This window comes from Patella vulgata, chromosome 3 (genome assembly GCF_932274485.2).
Source record: "Patella vulgata chromosome 3, xgPatVulg1.2, whole genome shotgun sequence".
Lineage (NCBI taxonomy): Eukaryota > Metazoa > Mollusca > Gastropoda > Patellidae > Patella > Patella vulgata.
This window is the reverse complement of record NC_065881.2, coordinates 89207150-89225403: the sequence shown is the minus strand read 5'-3', so window position 1 is coordinate 89225403 and position 18254 is coordinate 89207150. Positions and strand designations below refer to the sequence as shown.

The window sequence follows — 18254 nt, the reverse complement described above, 5'->3', positions numbered from 1 at the left end:
GGAGTCTGATCTGATATAAACTGATTGAAAACACAGATCCTATTTCGTTTCGTTTTTATAGTTCAAAATTTACCTGTGTTCACTACACTAGGATCTGGAAGAATTGTTACCATTGACGTGTTCTGAACGGTGTGAGGGGTTAACCAATGAAGCAGTCTGTTACGGCGAGCTTTGGGCGTGTTTTGCACGGAACTGTGGGTAATCCACTAGTAATATCAATGCTGATTGTTAAATCAAATGTCTGACGTCATAGGGTCGAAAGGCGCTCGTATGACCTCTAAGGCGACCTATCGCTAAAACTAGTCAGATCTTCATGTAGTGTAGACCATCGAAAGTATAAAAAAACGAAACGAAATATTGATCTGTGTTTTAATCAGATTGAATCTGACACATTGCTATACAGACGTGTTTAAGCTCTGCGTCTGTCAAATCAGGGCAGGTGGGTAATTCTGAACTTCTTAAAATACAATGATGAAAGTAAATGGAACAAACTTAAAGGAGCTAAATCGCTAATATTTGGGACCTAGAAACTGACACAAATGGGTAGCAACGCATATAATAATGTAATATAAATGTATATAAACTGGTTTGCATTTAATCGTTTCTGTTGTTACTGTAATTTCTAATCAGTTATGTTCAACGAAATACTCCAGAAGTCTGAATCGAATGGCAATCTCTAGCGTCTGGTTATTCCAGTCTACATCGATAGTATTTATTGCGCATGCTCTCTAGATAAGAACATGGCGTCACCGATTCACATGACTTGTGCAATATGTTTAGCCTCGTTCTTCGAGCCCCTTGTTACAAATGGCGCTGAAACGCATTATGGTACACGATTCGTGTACCAAAGATAAAATGTTTATTTTGTCTTAAATATTGGATATCAGAAGGCAATCTTTTCTCGGTAAGATCACAACATCAATGTTGATTTAAATTGACAAATAATTCGTGTTTTCAATGTCGAAGACTTTAGATGGTATTGAGTTAGAGACTTAGCTACTTTAACGTTTACCCTACAGGATAGAGTTGGAGAGAAGTTTTGTAAATTCGTATCAGCTTTAAATTTGATTACTTGAATTACTTACTGATATAATCCTGTCTGTGTTTCCATCACTTCTTTATAGTCAATTTCAGGAATCTTAGTCTAAAATAAACAAACAACCAAAAACACAGGATTAGTATTTTATTAACAGATGTAGTCTTCAACCAACCCAGCCCCTCCCACTTGTCAAAAAGGATAAAGAACATAGATGTTTATACATAGACCAAGAAATAAAAAAACATTACATGATATTCTGGTAAAAAAAAAATATATTGAAAGGGAAACGGAAATGGGCAGAGATTTTATTTTTTATTATTTTTTTTTTAATTATTATTATTTGGTGGGTTATTTTAAGTTTGGCTGTTTCTATGGTTACAGAAAATAGTTCTAGTTGATAATATAATGTTAAACCAACAAAATCATTAACCTCTCGAAGCTGACCTTCACTCTAATTCTTGACAAGGTCAAAGGTCAAAGTTCGAAATACGACAAACTGAAAGTCAGAAAATGAAATCAAAGCTGCTGAAATAAAAACATACAATGAAAACAAACAAAAATGAAGTTAAAAAAAATATCTTTGATAAATGATGAAATACAGGCAAAACATTAGGAAGATATTTTCAGTATTTATTAAACTAGTTTATGTGCGATTAAAGATACATTAGTTAAGATTTTAATAAAGAGTTGGCCATTCTTGATATACAAGTTCGAAATCTCATTCAGATTACTTATTCGAAATGAAGTTATCACTGTGGAAGTTTGGACTAGAAATAGACATAAACTGTCTTCGCACCGTTTCAGATAATTTGATTGACAGACGATAAGTCCGCTCACATATTCCCAAGTATCAAGTAACATTCTCAATGCCTACGTTACCCTCGATTTCATCGGCAGTTTCCGGGAGTTACGTCAGTGATTAACGACAAATGTTAGCTTGGTGAGCCATTTAATGATTTAATTATTAAATGGGCGACTGTTTAACTCCAAGCTGTATACAAGCCACCCGAGGGTCTACAGAGTTAATTTTGGCTTGTTATGTAAATAAAGGTCTAATTTATAATTTTTATAACATTTAAAGCCTATAGAAATACTTGCACTGGGCGGATTTAGCTCTTAACTAATGTATCTTTATGTGTGATTGTTCAGATCCGATGGTTTTCCTATATGACTGCCATTTGTCATCAAGGTTGTTTTTATACATAAAGCGATAACACATCTTTAACTAATTAACTGAATGGCAAATGATAATATATCTTTAACCTAATTAACTAGGTTGTAAATATTAATGCTTCTTAAACTGGATGGAACTGTAATATTTAAAATATGTTTGTCCCCCTAATTTAACTTCACACAATCAAGCTACCCTACCCAACCACCAAACCATGCTACCCCACCCAACCACGCTACCCTACCCAGTCACCCAACCACGCTACCCTACCCAGTCACCCAACCACGCTACTCCACCCAACCACGAAACCACGCTATGCCACCCAATCACGCTATGCCATCCAACCAAGTTACCCCACCCATTCACCTAAACACGATACCCTACCCAACCTCCCAATCACGCAATGATGAAACTCCACCCAATCACGCTACCACTCTACTCTACCCTACCCAACCACCCATCTACTACACCCTACCCAACCACCCATCTACTACACCCTACCCAACCACCCAATCACGCAACGCCACCCAACCACCCAACCCCACCCAACCACGATACTCCACCTAACCACTCAACCACGCTACTCCGCCCAGCCACGCTACCCCGCCCAACTACGCCACCAACATCCCCCGTCTTCATTAGCCCAGTTCGGAGCAGAACAGTAGGACGTTAAACCCCATTTCATTTCATTTCATTTCCACCAACATCTACTCCAGTAACAAAGACGTCCAAAAAAAAGAGGAATGGTAGGTTCGGTCTAACCATACTCTGAAAGTGGGGTATAATCGCTGTGAAAACAAATCGCTAGCTTCTTTCAATTTTTTTTAATTTAATCATTTTTTCGTTAAATTATTCAAATTATATTATATCATCAACTTACATCTGTAGTAAAAGTCATTCGAGCGGCGTTACTTTTTCGTTCTATTTCTCCATCCGAATAACAATATGTCTTTAGATAGGACGAAGGGAGATAACCCTGGTGTGTTTTATCTCCTTCCTTCCAGATCACCTTTAATACATTTTCCTCTGAAAGAATATAATATCACAATAAAATAATAATACAGAATAGTAATTAAAAAAATAATCCACAAATCCTGAGTACTCATTCTGAACATAATGTCGAATTGTGTGATATGTACAGTTGTGGGGGGGGGGGGGGAGGGGGGGGTCGAATGGTTAACGCGTGTGAGTTTGATCACAAGGTCTGTCATTAAGTCAAACGGCGTGATTTCCAATCACTACTAGTACGTGACAAGGAGAAAGGTCGCCTGTCAAACTTCGTGGGGTTTTTCCTGTTTCCGCCCACCGTCAAAGACCCCTACGTGCTAGCGAATTATTGAAATAAAAAAATGAACCATATGTAAGTCAAAAAATGACCTTTTTTGTGTCGATTAGATGTTACCCTCTCTCTCTCTCTCTCTCTCTCTCTCTCTCTGTTATTACTGTGCGTTGTATAGCAAATTGTTGGGAAATCGAAATTGCGGGGTTTTATTTGAAGTGTTGATAATTATATTCGTTGAAATCGTAAAATAGCCGGAAAAGCACATATTAAAGGAGCTTAATCCCTATTCCTTGGCACCGAGAAATGGACACAAACTGGTCGCAACGGACATAATGTAATATCAATGTATATAAACTGATTAACATTCATGCTTTTCTCTTTTAACTGAAATTTCTAATCAGTTATGTTTGGCGAAATACTCAAAGAGTCTAAATTGAATGGCGTCTTTGGCGTCTGGTTATTCCAGTCTACACCGGTAGTATTCACTTGTGGGGTATGTTAAGTCTTATTCACCGAGTCGCTTCATTACAAATGGCGCTCGAAAGCATTCTGACACGCCAATTTTAAAATGTTCATTTTGTCTTAAATATTGGGTATTAGAGACCCATCTTTTCATGGTAAGATAACAACATCAATGTTGATTTAAACTGACCAGTAAGGTTTGTTTACAATGTCGACGACTGTGGACGATATTGAGTTTAAGACTTTCATCCTTTAATAAATATAAACTGTAATGATATTTACAATCAATATTTAATACTTTTAATTATGTTCTGTGAATTCCATGAACAGTCCCAATGTTACATGTTTTTTGGTTTTTTTTGCGTCAGCCATTTGGGAGCCACGGTGGCTAAGGGCTAAGTAGGTAAGGCAGTGGCTCGCGTGTTCGATCCCTGCATTGGCCGAGAACGTTCATCAGGATTTTCAGACATGGTGTCCTCTTGTCAGTGGTGCAGGACGGGGGCCTCACATGGACAGCTGTCTAGTCGTTCGGATGGTACGAAAATCCGAGGTCCCTTGTATACATTGGCATGCACGTAAACGATCCCTTGGCGGAGACAACCGATCTGTTAGATCTTGTAATTGGTGGCAATATTTAAATTAGATAAAGGGAGACAACTAACCTGTCAGATCTTGTAATTGGTGGCAATATTTAAATTAGATAAAGGGAGACAACTGATCTGTTTCTCGGTGGTAATATTTAAATTAGATAAAGGGAGACAACTGACCTGTTCCTCGGTGGTAATATTTAAATTAGATAAAGGGAGACAACTAACCTGTTAGATCTATATCTGTTATATATAAATCATCTAATGGTATTTCAGTCAGTGCTACAGTTGGTTGACCAGATACATCTATCTTACAAGATGGACAATGACAAGTATGTCGTAACCAAATACTGTGAAATCTAAACAAAATAGAAAACATAATTCTATTTTTCAATCAACAATATATTTATATCTTCAAACGTCACTTATGTGATGGCAGGTGCTAAATTTTAATCTGTACACTTACTATTAATAAATAAAATGAAATGGGGTTTAACGTTCTGACTTGGCAAATGATGACCGGTATAAGCCATGCAATGTGCTATGCGGCAAACTTTTCCCGGACAGCGGCGCTACAGCCTACTCTTATATCCAATTCCAGCTGCCAAGGGATCTTTTACGTGCAAGCCAAGGTGTACACGGGATCTCGGTTTTTCGTCCCAACCGAACGACTAGACAGCGCCATTGTCAGACCCTAAGTCCTACATCACTGACAAGGGGACACCACTGCGGAAAATCCTTTATTAATACGTCCATCGGTCCTCGGCATATTGTTGTCCATCGTGTACATCTTGTAGACTCCAAACCAGCTGATTTGGCAAGTGTAATTTTTGTTTCAAGTTATTAATGCATTGCAGATAGTCATGGACTGACACTTGTGAAGAATAATGACGGTGGCAGGAATCACAAAACTTACTTTGAGTGTTTTCCGTCCTTCCAGATAATTTCCACCATTCTACCGTCATTTATTTTATTAACTTGTTGTATCCTGTCGTCACCAGCTACTTTAAACTGTAATAACATGTATTATATTTGCAAGAGTACTGGATATTTATTTTAGAAAGGTGATAGAACAACATACGGGCAGTGGCGGCATTTGCCCCCCCCCCCCCCAATTAATCTGGTCTGCCCTCTGTTTGCCCCCCCCCCCCCATAATTTTAGAAAAATAAAAAAAAGTATTTGTGATACGTTTCGGTAATCAATACCCTACGGTGATTAAATCCCACATCCCAACTCAGTCATAGACTTGCATGTTGTACAGCCTGCTGAGTGATTTCTTAGAAGCCCACCCTGATGTAAAGCTACTATAATCAATAACATGTGAATCACTTGAAAAGTGCTTTTTATCCTCCTCAAAGTTTTTGGGTATAGGTTCAACGCGGCGAGAATATGCATTCACTAGAAACACCCACTCCGTTCGTTTGACACCTCCCTCTCTGTTTGGATAAGCTGGTGATTTGGCGACGAACAGCATCTGGTCAGCTCTATTTATCTCGACGACCAGTATCTGAAATACTGCCAGACTGCATTTCCGACAGTCTATTTCTCAAAATATTGTGGCGAAAATATTCATTCACTTTCACTCACTCCGTACGTTTGTCACTTTCCTCTCTGGTCGGATAAACCAGTGATTTGGCGACAGGCGGTATCTGGTAAGCTCTATTTATCTCGACGACCAGTGCCTGAAATACTGCCAGATACTGCACTTCGGGCAGTCTACTTTTCAAATTTTCGGGGGCTTCGTTGAGGTTCGCAAGTCCGTTCATTTGACACTTTCCTCTCTGGGGTCGGATAGACTAGTGATCAGGCGACAGACGGTATCTGATCAGCTCTATTTATCTCGACGATCGGTGACTTACTGAATACTGTCAGACAGCATTTCCGGCAGTCTATTTTTCAAAATTTTCTGGGGGAGGTCCTCCGTAAGGACTCGGTACTTTGGCGCTCGTGAGTGGGTTTCGTCGAGGTTCGCAAGTCCGTTCGTTTGACATTTTATCTCAACGATCAGTGTCTGAAATACTGCCAGGCTGCATTTACGACAGCCTGTTTTTTCCAAAATTTCTGTGGGAGGCTCCCTACCCCTAGTGCCTTTGCCCCCTTAACCTTGGACTTTGCCCCAGCTTTGCCCCTCTAACCACGGGCGGCTGGCGCCGCCACTGCACACGGGGTGTGGGAACAACGAACTTGATATATTTCACCTTAGTGTAGCCGAAAAGAACAGACAAGTTTTCTAATGATTTAACCCACCTGAGCAGGAAACAGGACTTGTCTATCTACCATTTCTTGATGAATCGAGATCGGGTTTTCTGGTTTAGAAGCAGCCATTTGAGACATACTTGCAGATCCTGCTAACTTGGTAATCTTCTCTCCTGCTAATAAACAAATCGATCATCAATATACAAAGATACCGAATTGATTTAATTATCACAGATAACTGATTGGCTACCTACTTCAAGATGGAATTTGGATGTTACTAGCCCATTTTATTTATCAACCGTATTCAATTGAATCAGTTTTATCAGGTAACTTCTGGTTTATTGGTTAAAGCCTAGGATCACATCTTACTTTAAAAACATAAACTTTTGTAGTTTGTATATCAAATTGCTTATCGACATACTTAGCCTAAGCAAATAATATCCACCGTCGCACTTAGTCACGACACAGGTCACGTGTTCGATCCCTGCATTAGCTGAGAAAGTTTATCGGGAATTTCCGACGTGGTTTCCACTTGTCAGTGGTGCCGGGCGGGTGGCCATACAGGGATAGCTGTCTAGTCGTTTGGATGGAACGTAAAACCGAGGTCCCGTGTATACATTGGCGTGCACGTAAAATGTCCCTTGGCATTTGAACGCTTACTGCTAGCCCTTGGGTTGGGGATCACGTGGCTAAGTGGGTAAGACGCTGGCTCGCTAACCTGAAGGTCGGGTGTTCGATCCCTGCATTGGCCGAGAATGTTCATCCAGTTTTTCCGGCGTGGTTTCCCCTTGTCAGTGATGCAGGACGGAGGGCCTGACAAGGACAGCTGTCTAGTCCTTCGGATGGGACGAAAAACTGAGGACCCGTGTACATATTGGCGTGCACGTAAAATATCCCTTGGCAGTTGGAATTCGATATAAGAGTAGGCCGTAGCGCCGCTGCCCGGGCAAAATTAGCCCAATTTTGGAGCAGAACAGTAGGACGTTAAACCCCATTTCATTTCATTTCATTTCAGCTCTTGGGTTAATATGTTAGTCCCGAAATGACCTAGTTTGTGTCGAGTGGACGTTAAACCCCATTTCTCTCTCTCTAGCTCTTGGGTTAGGGTTAGGGTTTACATCTCGTGACCTTGATACAACAATCTACAGGTGACAAGGAGTAGGGTCGCCTGTCCAACCTCGTGGGTTTTCTCCGGGTCCTCCGGTTTCCTTCCAATGCTAAAGACCCCTACGCGCAAGCGAATTATTGAAATAAAAATTGAACCATGTGTTAGTCCCGAAGTGACCTAGTTTGTGTTGAGTGGACGTTAAACCCCATTTCTCTCTCTCTCTCTCTCTCTCTCTCTCTCTCTATATATATATATATATATATATATATATATATATATATATATATACATATATATATATATATATATATATATATTGTGTGCCCTAAACGCAGGATTGTTTGTGTGTAGTGCGGTCCTCGTACACCTACTATTAACCATTTATTCTCGTGGCAATCTCATAATCGGTGGCTGAGATACTGAATGAATTAGACAATGTCTAGCATATATTCGTCACACGTTAAAATGGAAAATCGAGACTTCGTTTGTTATCACAGCAATGTTAATCGAGACTTCGTTTTTTATCACAGCAATGTTAACTGACAATCGAGACTAGTGACGCTATTTATTGCCTAAACTTCAAACATGCATAACTTCGCTAATAATAAAGAAATTTGACTGATTTTTTCAATATATTCATTTTTCATTATCTCTTTTGAAACTATTATAGCACGAACGATCAGTTCTGTATCTAAATCTTATATAATGCATCTTAACAGAATATTTGAGAAAAACAAAATATTGGAAAATAATTCTCTAAAGCCCTGCATTTGCCGAAAAAGTTCACCCAGATTTTCTGGCGTGGTTCCCCCTTGTCAGTGATGCAGGACGGGGCATGACAAGGACAGCTGTCTAGTCATTCGGATGAGACGAAAATCCGAGGTCTCGTGTACACATTGGCGTGCACGTAAAAAATCCCTTGACAGTTGGAATTCAATATAAGAGTAGGCCGTAATGCCGCTGTCCGGGCAAAATTTCCCTCATAGCACACTTCATTAGTCCAGTTCGGAGAAAAACAGTAGGACGTTAAACCCCAATTTATTTCATTTCACTATAAAACCAAATTTGAGAATAAAATGTGACAAAAAACTGTACGGGCGGAGGGCGACGCGACGGGTTCGATGTACTAACTACTATTGGAATTACTCCAATAATAATAGGTGTATACTCATTTCAGAACGGGGAGGTTGGATTACCGCGTTCTCGTTGTATCATAAGGTCTGTCATTGAGTCAACTGGCGTGGTTTAGATTCTCCGGTTGTATGTGACAAGGAGCAGGGTCGCCTGTCCAACCTCGTGGGTTTCCTCCCACTGCCACAGACCCCTACGCGCAAGCGAATTATTGAAAAAAAAATTGAATATAAATGTTAGTCCCGAAATGACCAAGTTTGTGTCTAGTGGACGTTAAGCCCCATTTCTCTCTCCCTTCCCTTTCATAACGACAGAGTGTACTCTATCTAGAGTACACTGTTACTCAATGATCTATACATAGCTTATCAATATGTAGGTTAAAATATCCTTATAAAGGTCGGCCAACTGATAATTTTTTGCCGATTTTAAACCAAATCATCAAGTATGTCGCATACGCTCAAAATAATCACAAGGTTTGCCGTTGAGTCAACTGGCGTGGTTTCGATTCCCCGGTTGTACGTAACAAGGAGTAGGGTCGCTTGTCCTGGCTCTCGGGTTTTTTCCGGGGCATGCGGTGTCCTCGCACTGCCAAAGACTCCTACGTACAAGCGAATAATTGAAATAAAAATTGAACCATACGTTTGTCCCGAAATGACCTAGATTTCAAAAATAAAAGGTATGCCAAGAAAATTTGATTTTAACACTGGTTTCTTAACGTCCACTCGACACAAGCTAGGTCATTTCGGGACTAACATATGGTTCAATTTTATTTCAATAATTCGCTTGCGCGTAGGGGTCTTTAGCAGTGGGAGGAAACCGGAGGACCCGGGGAAAACCCACGACGTTGGACAGACGACATTATTCCTTGTCGCGTACAATTGGCTATAGTAGTTACATACTGATAGTATATATGTAACAAACTCGGGGCATGAATACGTGTTAATATATTGTATCGGGGTATAATTTAGGAAAACTAAACGGAAAATAATCTCAAGATAGATTCAGACAATTAATGGACCATTGGCTATTCAGTCGAGGTAATCTGGTTTTTAATAAATTGTTTTTTTGTTAGGTCATCAACTTTCATTTTATAAACCGGAAAATTTTAAATTTTATAGTAGGTGTGTATATTAAAAAAAATAAGGGCCAACTTTCAATATTACAATATTGCGTAATCTATCCCTTAGATGTGTACCTCTTTCTCAGATGTAATACCGTTGACAACCGATGTAATATCTTTTGTCGACATTCATGTTTTTTTTGTGTATCAGAATCCATTTAGTAAAAGTAAAATTTGAACAACAAAAACGATATTATATTTGCTGTACGACATTATATGAAGTTCGTGACATTTATATACCTAACAGCCGGTCCTTATGCTCGATGAATTGAACGTTGCTTTACTTAACGTACATTATGCTAGAGCTAGATCTGCTTAGTGCAGGTCTTTATTTAGGCCTGAATGTGATCAAATTTATTAATTAGACACTAATTAACTTATCCAGATCATCAACGCTCGATGTCATCGCAAGCCTGTGATATTGAGCGGATTGGACTACATTTTTTTGAAAAATAATTAAACGTAAAAATGGATAATAGAGACTTTGTTTTTTTTTTATCGTACCGACGTTATAAATGATGATCGAGGTTAGGCCTAAAATTCAATAGGTAAAATCTCGGTTCATTGTGAAGCGATTTGACTGAAATTTTCAGCATATTCTATTTACGTTATCTATTGTTTTAACTATTATAGCGAGAACTGTCAATCCTTTATCTAATCTCCCATAATGTCCCTTTAAGGGCCGTATAGCTCTATTGTTTGGAACCTTAAAATAGACTAAAATGGGACCCAAACGCACATATTAATGTCAAAGGCGTGTATATAACGTGTACTATGAGTGTATATAAAGTGTATATAAAGTGTATATATGTGTATATACAGTGTATATTACACTTTATATACAGTGTATATTACACTTTATATACAGTGTATATTACACTTTATATACAGTGTATATACAGTGTATATACAGTGTATATAAAGTGTAATATAAAGTGTAATATGGGTGTATATAAAGTGTAATATAAAGTGTAATATGAGTGTATATAAAGTGTATATAGGGTGTAATATGGGTGTATATAAAGTGTAATATGAGTGTATATACAGTGTATATAAAGTGTATATAAAGTGTTATATGAGTGTATATAAAGTGTATATAAAGTGTTATATGGGTGTATATAAAGTGTTATATGAGTGTATATAAAGTGTATATAAAGTGTAATATGGGTGTATATAAAGTGTAATATGAGTGTATATACAGTGTATATAAAGTGTTATATGAGTGTATATAAAGTGTATATAAAGTGTAATATGGGTGTATATAAAGTGTAATATGAGTGTATATACAGTGTATATAAAGTGTTATATGAGTGTATATAAAGTGTAATATGGGTGTATATAAAGTGTATATAATGTGTAATATGAGTGTATATAAAGTGTATATAAAGTGTATATAGAGTGTAATATGGGTGTATATAAAGTGTAATATAAAGTGTAATATATGTTTCTATAAAGTGTATATAGAGTGTAATATGGGTGTATATAAAGTGTAATATGAGTGTATATACAGTGTATATAAAGACGATATTATATTTGCTGTACGACATTATATGAAGTTCGTGACATTTATATACCTAACAGCCGGTCCTTATGCTCGATGAATTGAATGTTGCTTTACTTAACGTACATTATGCTAGAGCTAGATCTGCTTAGTGCAGGTCTTTATTTAGGCCTGAATGTGATCAAATTTATTAATTAGACATTAATTAACGTATCCAGATCATCAACGCTCGATGTCATCGCAAGCCTGTGATATTGAGCGGATTTGAATACATTTTTTTTTTTAAATAATTAAACGTAAAAATGGATAATCGAGACTTTTTTTTTTATCGTACCGACGTTATAAATGATGATCGAGGTTAGGCCTAAAATTAATAGGTAAAATCTCGGTTCATTGTGAAGCGATTTGACTGAAATTTTCAGCATATTCTATTTACGTTATCTATTGTTTTAACTATTATAGCGAGAACTGTCAATCCTTTATCTAATCTCCCATAATGTCCCTTTAAGGGCCGTATAGCTCTATTGTTTGGAACCTTAAAATAGACTAAAATGGGACCCAAACGCACATATTAATGTCAAAGGCGTGTATATAACGTGTACTATGAGTGTATATAAAGTGTATATAAAGTGTATATAAAGTGTAATATATGTGTATATACAGTGTATATTACACTGTATATACAGTGTATATACAGTGTATATAAAGTGTAATATAAAGTGTAATATGGGTGTATATAAAGTGTAATATAAAGTGTAATATGAGTGTATATAAAGTGTATATAGGGTGTAATATGGGTGTATATAAAGTGTAATATGAGTGTACATACAGTGTATATAAAGTGTAATATAAAGTGTAATATGGGTGTATATAAAGTGTAATATAAAGTGTTATATGAGAGTATATTAAGTGTATATAAAGTGTAATATGGGTGTATATAAAGTGTATATAAAGTGTTATATGAGTGTATATAAAGTGTATATAAAGTGTAATATGGGTGTATATACAGTGTATATAAAGTGTATATAAAGTGTTATATGGGTGTATATAAAGTGTATATAATGTGTAATATGAGTGTATATAAAGTGTATATAGAGTGTAATATGGGTGTATATAAAGTGTAATATGAGTGTATATACAGTGTATATAAAGTGTTATATGAGTGTATATAAAGTGTAATATGGGTGTATATAAAGTGTAATATAAAGTGTAATATGTGTGTATATAAATTGTATATAGGGTTTAATATGGGTGTATATAACGTGTAATATGAGTGTATATACAGTGTATATAAAGTGTTATACAGTGTATATATAGTGTATATAAAGTGTAATATGGGTGTATATAAAGTGTATATAATGTGTAATATGGGTGTATATAAATTGTAATATGAATGTATATAAAGTGATGGACATTCAATTTTTTTATTATAAATTCTAATCTATATTGTTGAGCGTAATACGTCAAAAATGAACAGCAGTCGTTTACCCATGATAAATCCGCTCTACCCTTTGTTTGTTATGATTTTATTGTTTGTGAATCAGACGTGGGAGGACACCATAGGACACGGAGAAAACCCGCAAGGTTGGACGGGCGACCCTACTCCTTGTCACGTACAACCGGGGGATCAAGGTTGGACGGGCGACTAAATGACAGATTTTATGATAAAACACGCACGCGCTAACCAACCGGTCACCCCCCCCCCCCCCACATATAAAACAACTGCACTTCAATATACTCTGGATAAGTGACCTTGCGATACAGTGCACACCCGCTAACCATTCGGGCCATCCGCACCCCTTGCGGTATATAACATACAATCATATTAATAGTGAAAGCTAAATATATCACCTGCTCTTGTTCGATATGTTGAATGTTTCTGCTGTCTGCTGGTCATAAAAATACATCTTTGATTGGGTTGGTGGAATTTTAGAATTAAACGATGAATTATTCTTGTGGACATTTTGATTCTTGTAACACGCAGATCTTGCAAACAAAATTCCAAATTCTGATTTTTGATCAAAGACAATTACACTATCTATGAGTGCACTTGTAACAATTTCAAATGATTAATACGCGACTTTCCGTCGAGACAAAATACACTGTGCACAAAGATAGTGGTATCTATTCACGTTCCTTGACTTGAAGTGCCTGCATGACTGTTGCATGTCAGTATATGTATTCAACTAATACGTCACTTTATCCGACATATTATTATGTCAGTGACTGATAATTGATACACACCCGATATGATAATTGATACAAATACACAGTATTCACCCCAGTGATCACAACTTTCTAACAATTAAAGAAACATGTTTTAAAGATCAACAAACTCATTTTAAAATGAATTCAAAGTAGTCGTTTTCAAGTTCTATTTTTATCTAAGACTATACATCTTATTTATATACCTTAAACGTAATGTCGCCTGTCCAACCTCGTGGGTTTTCTCCGGGTCCTCCGGTTTCCTCCCACTGCTAAAGACCACTGCGAATTATTGAAATGAAATTAAACCATATGTTAGTCCCGAAATGACCTAGTTTGTGTCGAGTGGACGTTAAACCCCATTTAATTCTCTCTCTCTCTCTCTCTCTCTCTCTCTCTCTCTCTCTCTCTCTCTATCTCTCTCTTACCTTAAACGTAATTTGTTCATGGCCGGTATATCTTTTGATAGATTATTTTAAAATTCAAACAATTAAAAATGATTTGATACTCTATTTGGAATTGTAAGTATACGAACATAAATAATTTCATTAAATATTGCGGTAAATATTTTCAAGATGGCGATGAATAAATAATATCGTCCATTATATATAAAGCATTGCACGTTTTGTTGCATTCCAAATGTCGTTGTTTTTTTCGGTTTTATTCGATTTTCAAATCGGTAAAAAGAACTAACCCAAATCAATTTGTTTAAAGGAGCTAAATCGCTAATATTTGGGGCCTAGAAATTGACACAAATCGGTCGTAACGCATATAATAATGTAATATGATTGTATATAAACTGATTGACATTCAATCATTTCTGTTTTACTGTAATTTCTAATCAGTTCTGTTCGGCGAAATGTCAATCTCTAGCGTCTGGTTTTTCCAGTCTATACCGATAGTATTTATTGCGCATGCTCTCCAGAATAGAATACGAGGTCACCGTTTGACATGACTTGTGGGATACGTCTAGCCTCTTTCTTCGAGTCCCCTGTTTTAAATGGCGCTGAAACGCATTATGGTACACGATTCGTGTACCCATTGTGAAATATTTATTTGTTCATAAATATTTAATATCATAAGCCTATCTTTTCCCGCTAAGATCACAACATTAATGTTGATTTAAAGTAGCTAAGCCTCTAACTTATTATCATCCAAAGTCTTACACGTTTAAAATACGAATTATTTGTCAATTCAAATCAACATTGATGTTGTGATCTTACCAGGAAAAGACAGGCTTCTGACATCCAATATTTAAGACAAAATAAACATTTTACCATTGGTACACGAATCGTGTACCATAGTGCGTTTTAGCGTCATTTGCAACAAGTGACCAGAAAGAACGAGGCTAGACATATTTAACTAGAGAACCTGCTCAATAGACTGGAATAACCAGACGCTAGAAATTGCTATAGGGTTGAGACACAGGCCGTATTTCGCTGGACATAACTGATTTGAGATTAAGAGTCAATTTCTAGGTCCCAAATATTCGCGATTTAGCTCCTTTAAATTGACAAATAATTTGTGTTTTCAATGTCGAACACTTTGGATGATATTGAGATAGAGACTTGGCTACTTTAAGATCTTATATCAAGCTATAAGTATAATGCATATAACATGTGCTACAGGTACATAATATACGTTCATATACAAACGATTAGAACGAGAACTGCGCAATTCTAATGATAGTTCGATAACTGAATGTTTTACTAGGTCGAGGCGATCTGAATGACCTAAATGCAGACTCAGTCTCGTTAATTCATTTATGTGCATACATAATAGCAGTGCGTTATTGGCGGCGAGATGAAGTAGCGAATCTAGGGCGGGGGGAGTGGCGGTTTCAAATCTAGGGCACCATCCACAATCAAACCCACAATGAATGTCAATAAAATACTTGCTATAACACCGGCTGGGTGCCCCGGTAGAACATTGTTCGCCAAACGAGATCTCTTCGAAAAGGTTTTTTATCAAGTTGGCAAAATGAGTCTGAATGCGTGAAGTTTAATATTGAGCTACAGCGAAAACAGGTGAACTATAAATTAATCAGTTAGCTGAAAATCCGGACCGTGTCATTGTGTACTACTTATCAATTGTCATAGATTAACGATTCGTTGATTGTTAATTGCCAAGATATATAGGGGGTTTATTCCCACGAAGGCGCAGTTATGGACCGTCACGGATTAAACAAGGTCGTTTTCGACGACTTCGTGGGAATCCAGCTCCTAGGGATTAAAATGGATTAAAAACGTAACAATGGTGTTATAGATTGTTATGATAAGAATGTACACTTTCATAATCCCCAATGTAACTAATTAATTAACCAACATTTTAGCATCATTTTTGGCATAAGAAATAAAAACATAACTACACTATAACAAAAATTAATTTTAATTTCGCCAAATAAGACACTAAAGTCAATTCCTCTTCCTCGTGTCTTCCATTTAATTCCTGGAGTTGGCTTTGGATTTGAGCATATTTATATCTCTTCCTTGGTGGTTCCTGTCCTCCAGCATACTGAACGATTCTAATCTCATTAATATTTTGTTCTTGTTGTAAAAATGTGATCATTTCAAAAACATTAGGATGGGCTTTTCCAAGTAGCTTCTTGATTCTTGCATGCCATCCTTCCAAAGTCTTGTTGGTCTGTGCTCCTTTGTGTCGTAGTAGTCCCACTGATGAGTTGCAAATTAACCCTCGAGAGGTCGAAGGCCAATTGTACAGCAAGACATAATATAATACACCTACCCTTTCTACTGGTACCAACGGTAGAGCTGCAAACCTCCGTACCACCTTCTGTATTTCTTCATATTCTCTATATTGCACTTGTAGACCTACATTCTGTGTTCTTCTCCAAATTAAGATTCATATTGAATACCTGGATGATATGATGATTTTTATCATTAGTTGCCAATTGGTGAATAAAACTCAGAGTGAACATAAATTCATAAAATCTTTAACACCGTTAATTAGGTCCTAATAGCAACATGCATCTCTTCGAACGAAAGCCGACAAGTCGATATCTGCGCCTTCGTGGGAAGGATTAATTTTTGTCACGCTCTGTAACTGCGCCTTCGCGGGAATACACCATATAGGGGGGGGGGGGCTGAATGGTTAGTACGTGCGCGCTGTCATTGAGTCAACTGGCGTGGTTTCGATTCCCCGGCTGTACGTGACAAGGAGTAGGGTCGCCTGTCTAACCTCGTGGGTTTTATCCGGGTCCTCCGGTTTCCTCCCATTGCTAAAGACCCCTACGCGCAACCGAATTATTGAACTAAAATTGAACCATATGTTATTCCCGAAATGACCTAGTTAGTGTCGAGTGAACGTTAAACCCCATTGCTCTCTCTCTCTCTCTCCAATAATATACTCTTCAAAAAAAGTAGGGGATATTCAGAAACAATACAAAACTGCGGAAATGCACTGCTGTTTTTATTAGAGGTAACCAGTTTATGTTAATAACAGGTCAATTGCCTACACATGAACATAAACAGTTCATATGGGTGGCTTATCTGACGGCCCCATTTCACTCGCAAAGAGATACACTGTCAAAAGTGAAAATGGACGTGTTTTATTTTTGTCTTAATAATGAGTAATTGCTCCACCAATCCTCAGACATTCAGCAATTCGTCGTGGCATGCTCCTAATCAACCGTCCAATCACGATTTGGGTCAATCTGACCCACAAGCCTTGCAGTGCCCCGGCCAATTCTTGCAGTGTTGTCGGTTTACGTTGACGTCGACGAACACGTCTTCCGATCAAATTAAACGTAACACACTAAAGCCAAGATACGCTAAACAGTAAATCTTAGGCATGAACCGATAGGAAAGCAAACATGGATAGGATAAACCAGCACGCGGCAGTTTTCATCAACCCTTCCTTGAAGTCAAATTTGACCAGGAACCCCTCCCACGTGTATAGCGCTATTGCGTGTCGCACATGCAGCTCAGTGGTTCTATTGGGGCGATACGTTCTTCATCTGTGAACATACTCTCAAAGCATGTCAAGTGTCCATGACTTTTTATCATATCACAACCTGCATACTAGGTTTTGCATTTCAATATGCCCAACATTTCAATATGCCCTACATTTCAATATGCCCTACTTTTTTGAATGAAGAGTATATATATGAAGCCTTTCCTGGCTCAGTATTAAATCTGGATAATTAATCCAAGCGGTGTTTATTGGGTATTTCGTTTCGTCTTTAAGAAAATCACATTATGATAGTTGAATTCCGTTTACTGTGGCGTTATATGTGTAGCACTTTGGCCCTTGAGACAATTGTGGGTCTTTATAAAATTGTCTCTTCAATTTTGTCTATAAAGTCAAAACACACGCACTGAATGAACGTGGATATAGTTATACATAAAAAACAGTGATATTTTGGTAAAATTATAATCATTGTCAAAATAGTCATCAAATTCTGGCGGTTTATTGACCTATGGTTGATAGAC

The 18254-nt window shown here is 37.4% G+C and overlaps 1 protein-coding gene across 7 annotated transcripts in view; it reads right to left on the bottom strand.

Annotated features, from left to right (window-relative positions):
- Window positions 1–13766, bottom strand: part of LOC126816613 (gamma-butyrobetaine dioxygenase) — a 52981-nt gene extending 39215 nt beyond the window's left edge. Inside the window, exons 1-7 of one of the 7 annotated variants that reach the window (XR_007678464.2) lie at window positions 13450–13756; window positions 6790–6914; window positions 5458–5552; window positions 4770–4900; window positions 3091–3236; window positions 1470–1564; window positions 1086–1144 (exon numbers count right to left, since the gene is read on the bottom strand). Coding sequence is in view for 3 of the 7 variants with exons in the window: in XM_050543299.2 (XP_050399256.2) it covers window positions 1086–1144; window positions 3091–3236; window positions 4770–4900; window positions 5458–5552; window positions 6790–6914; window positions 13450–13561 (668 nt within the window). In the remaining 4 variants the exon portion in view is untranslated. Of the gene's footprint in view, window positions 1–1085; window positions 1565–3090; window positions 3237–4769; window positions 4901–5457; window positions 5553–6789; window positions 6915–13449 lie in introns of all 7 variants that reach the window. The other 6 variants (XR_007678463.2, XR_007678462.2, XR_007678461.2 and 3 more) reach the window with 6 other exon arrangements.
- Between the last annotated feature and the right edge of the window lie 4488 nt (window positions 13767–18254).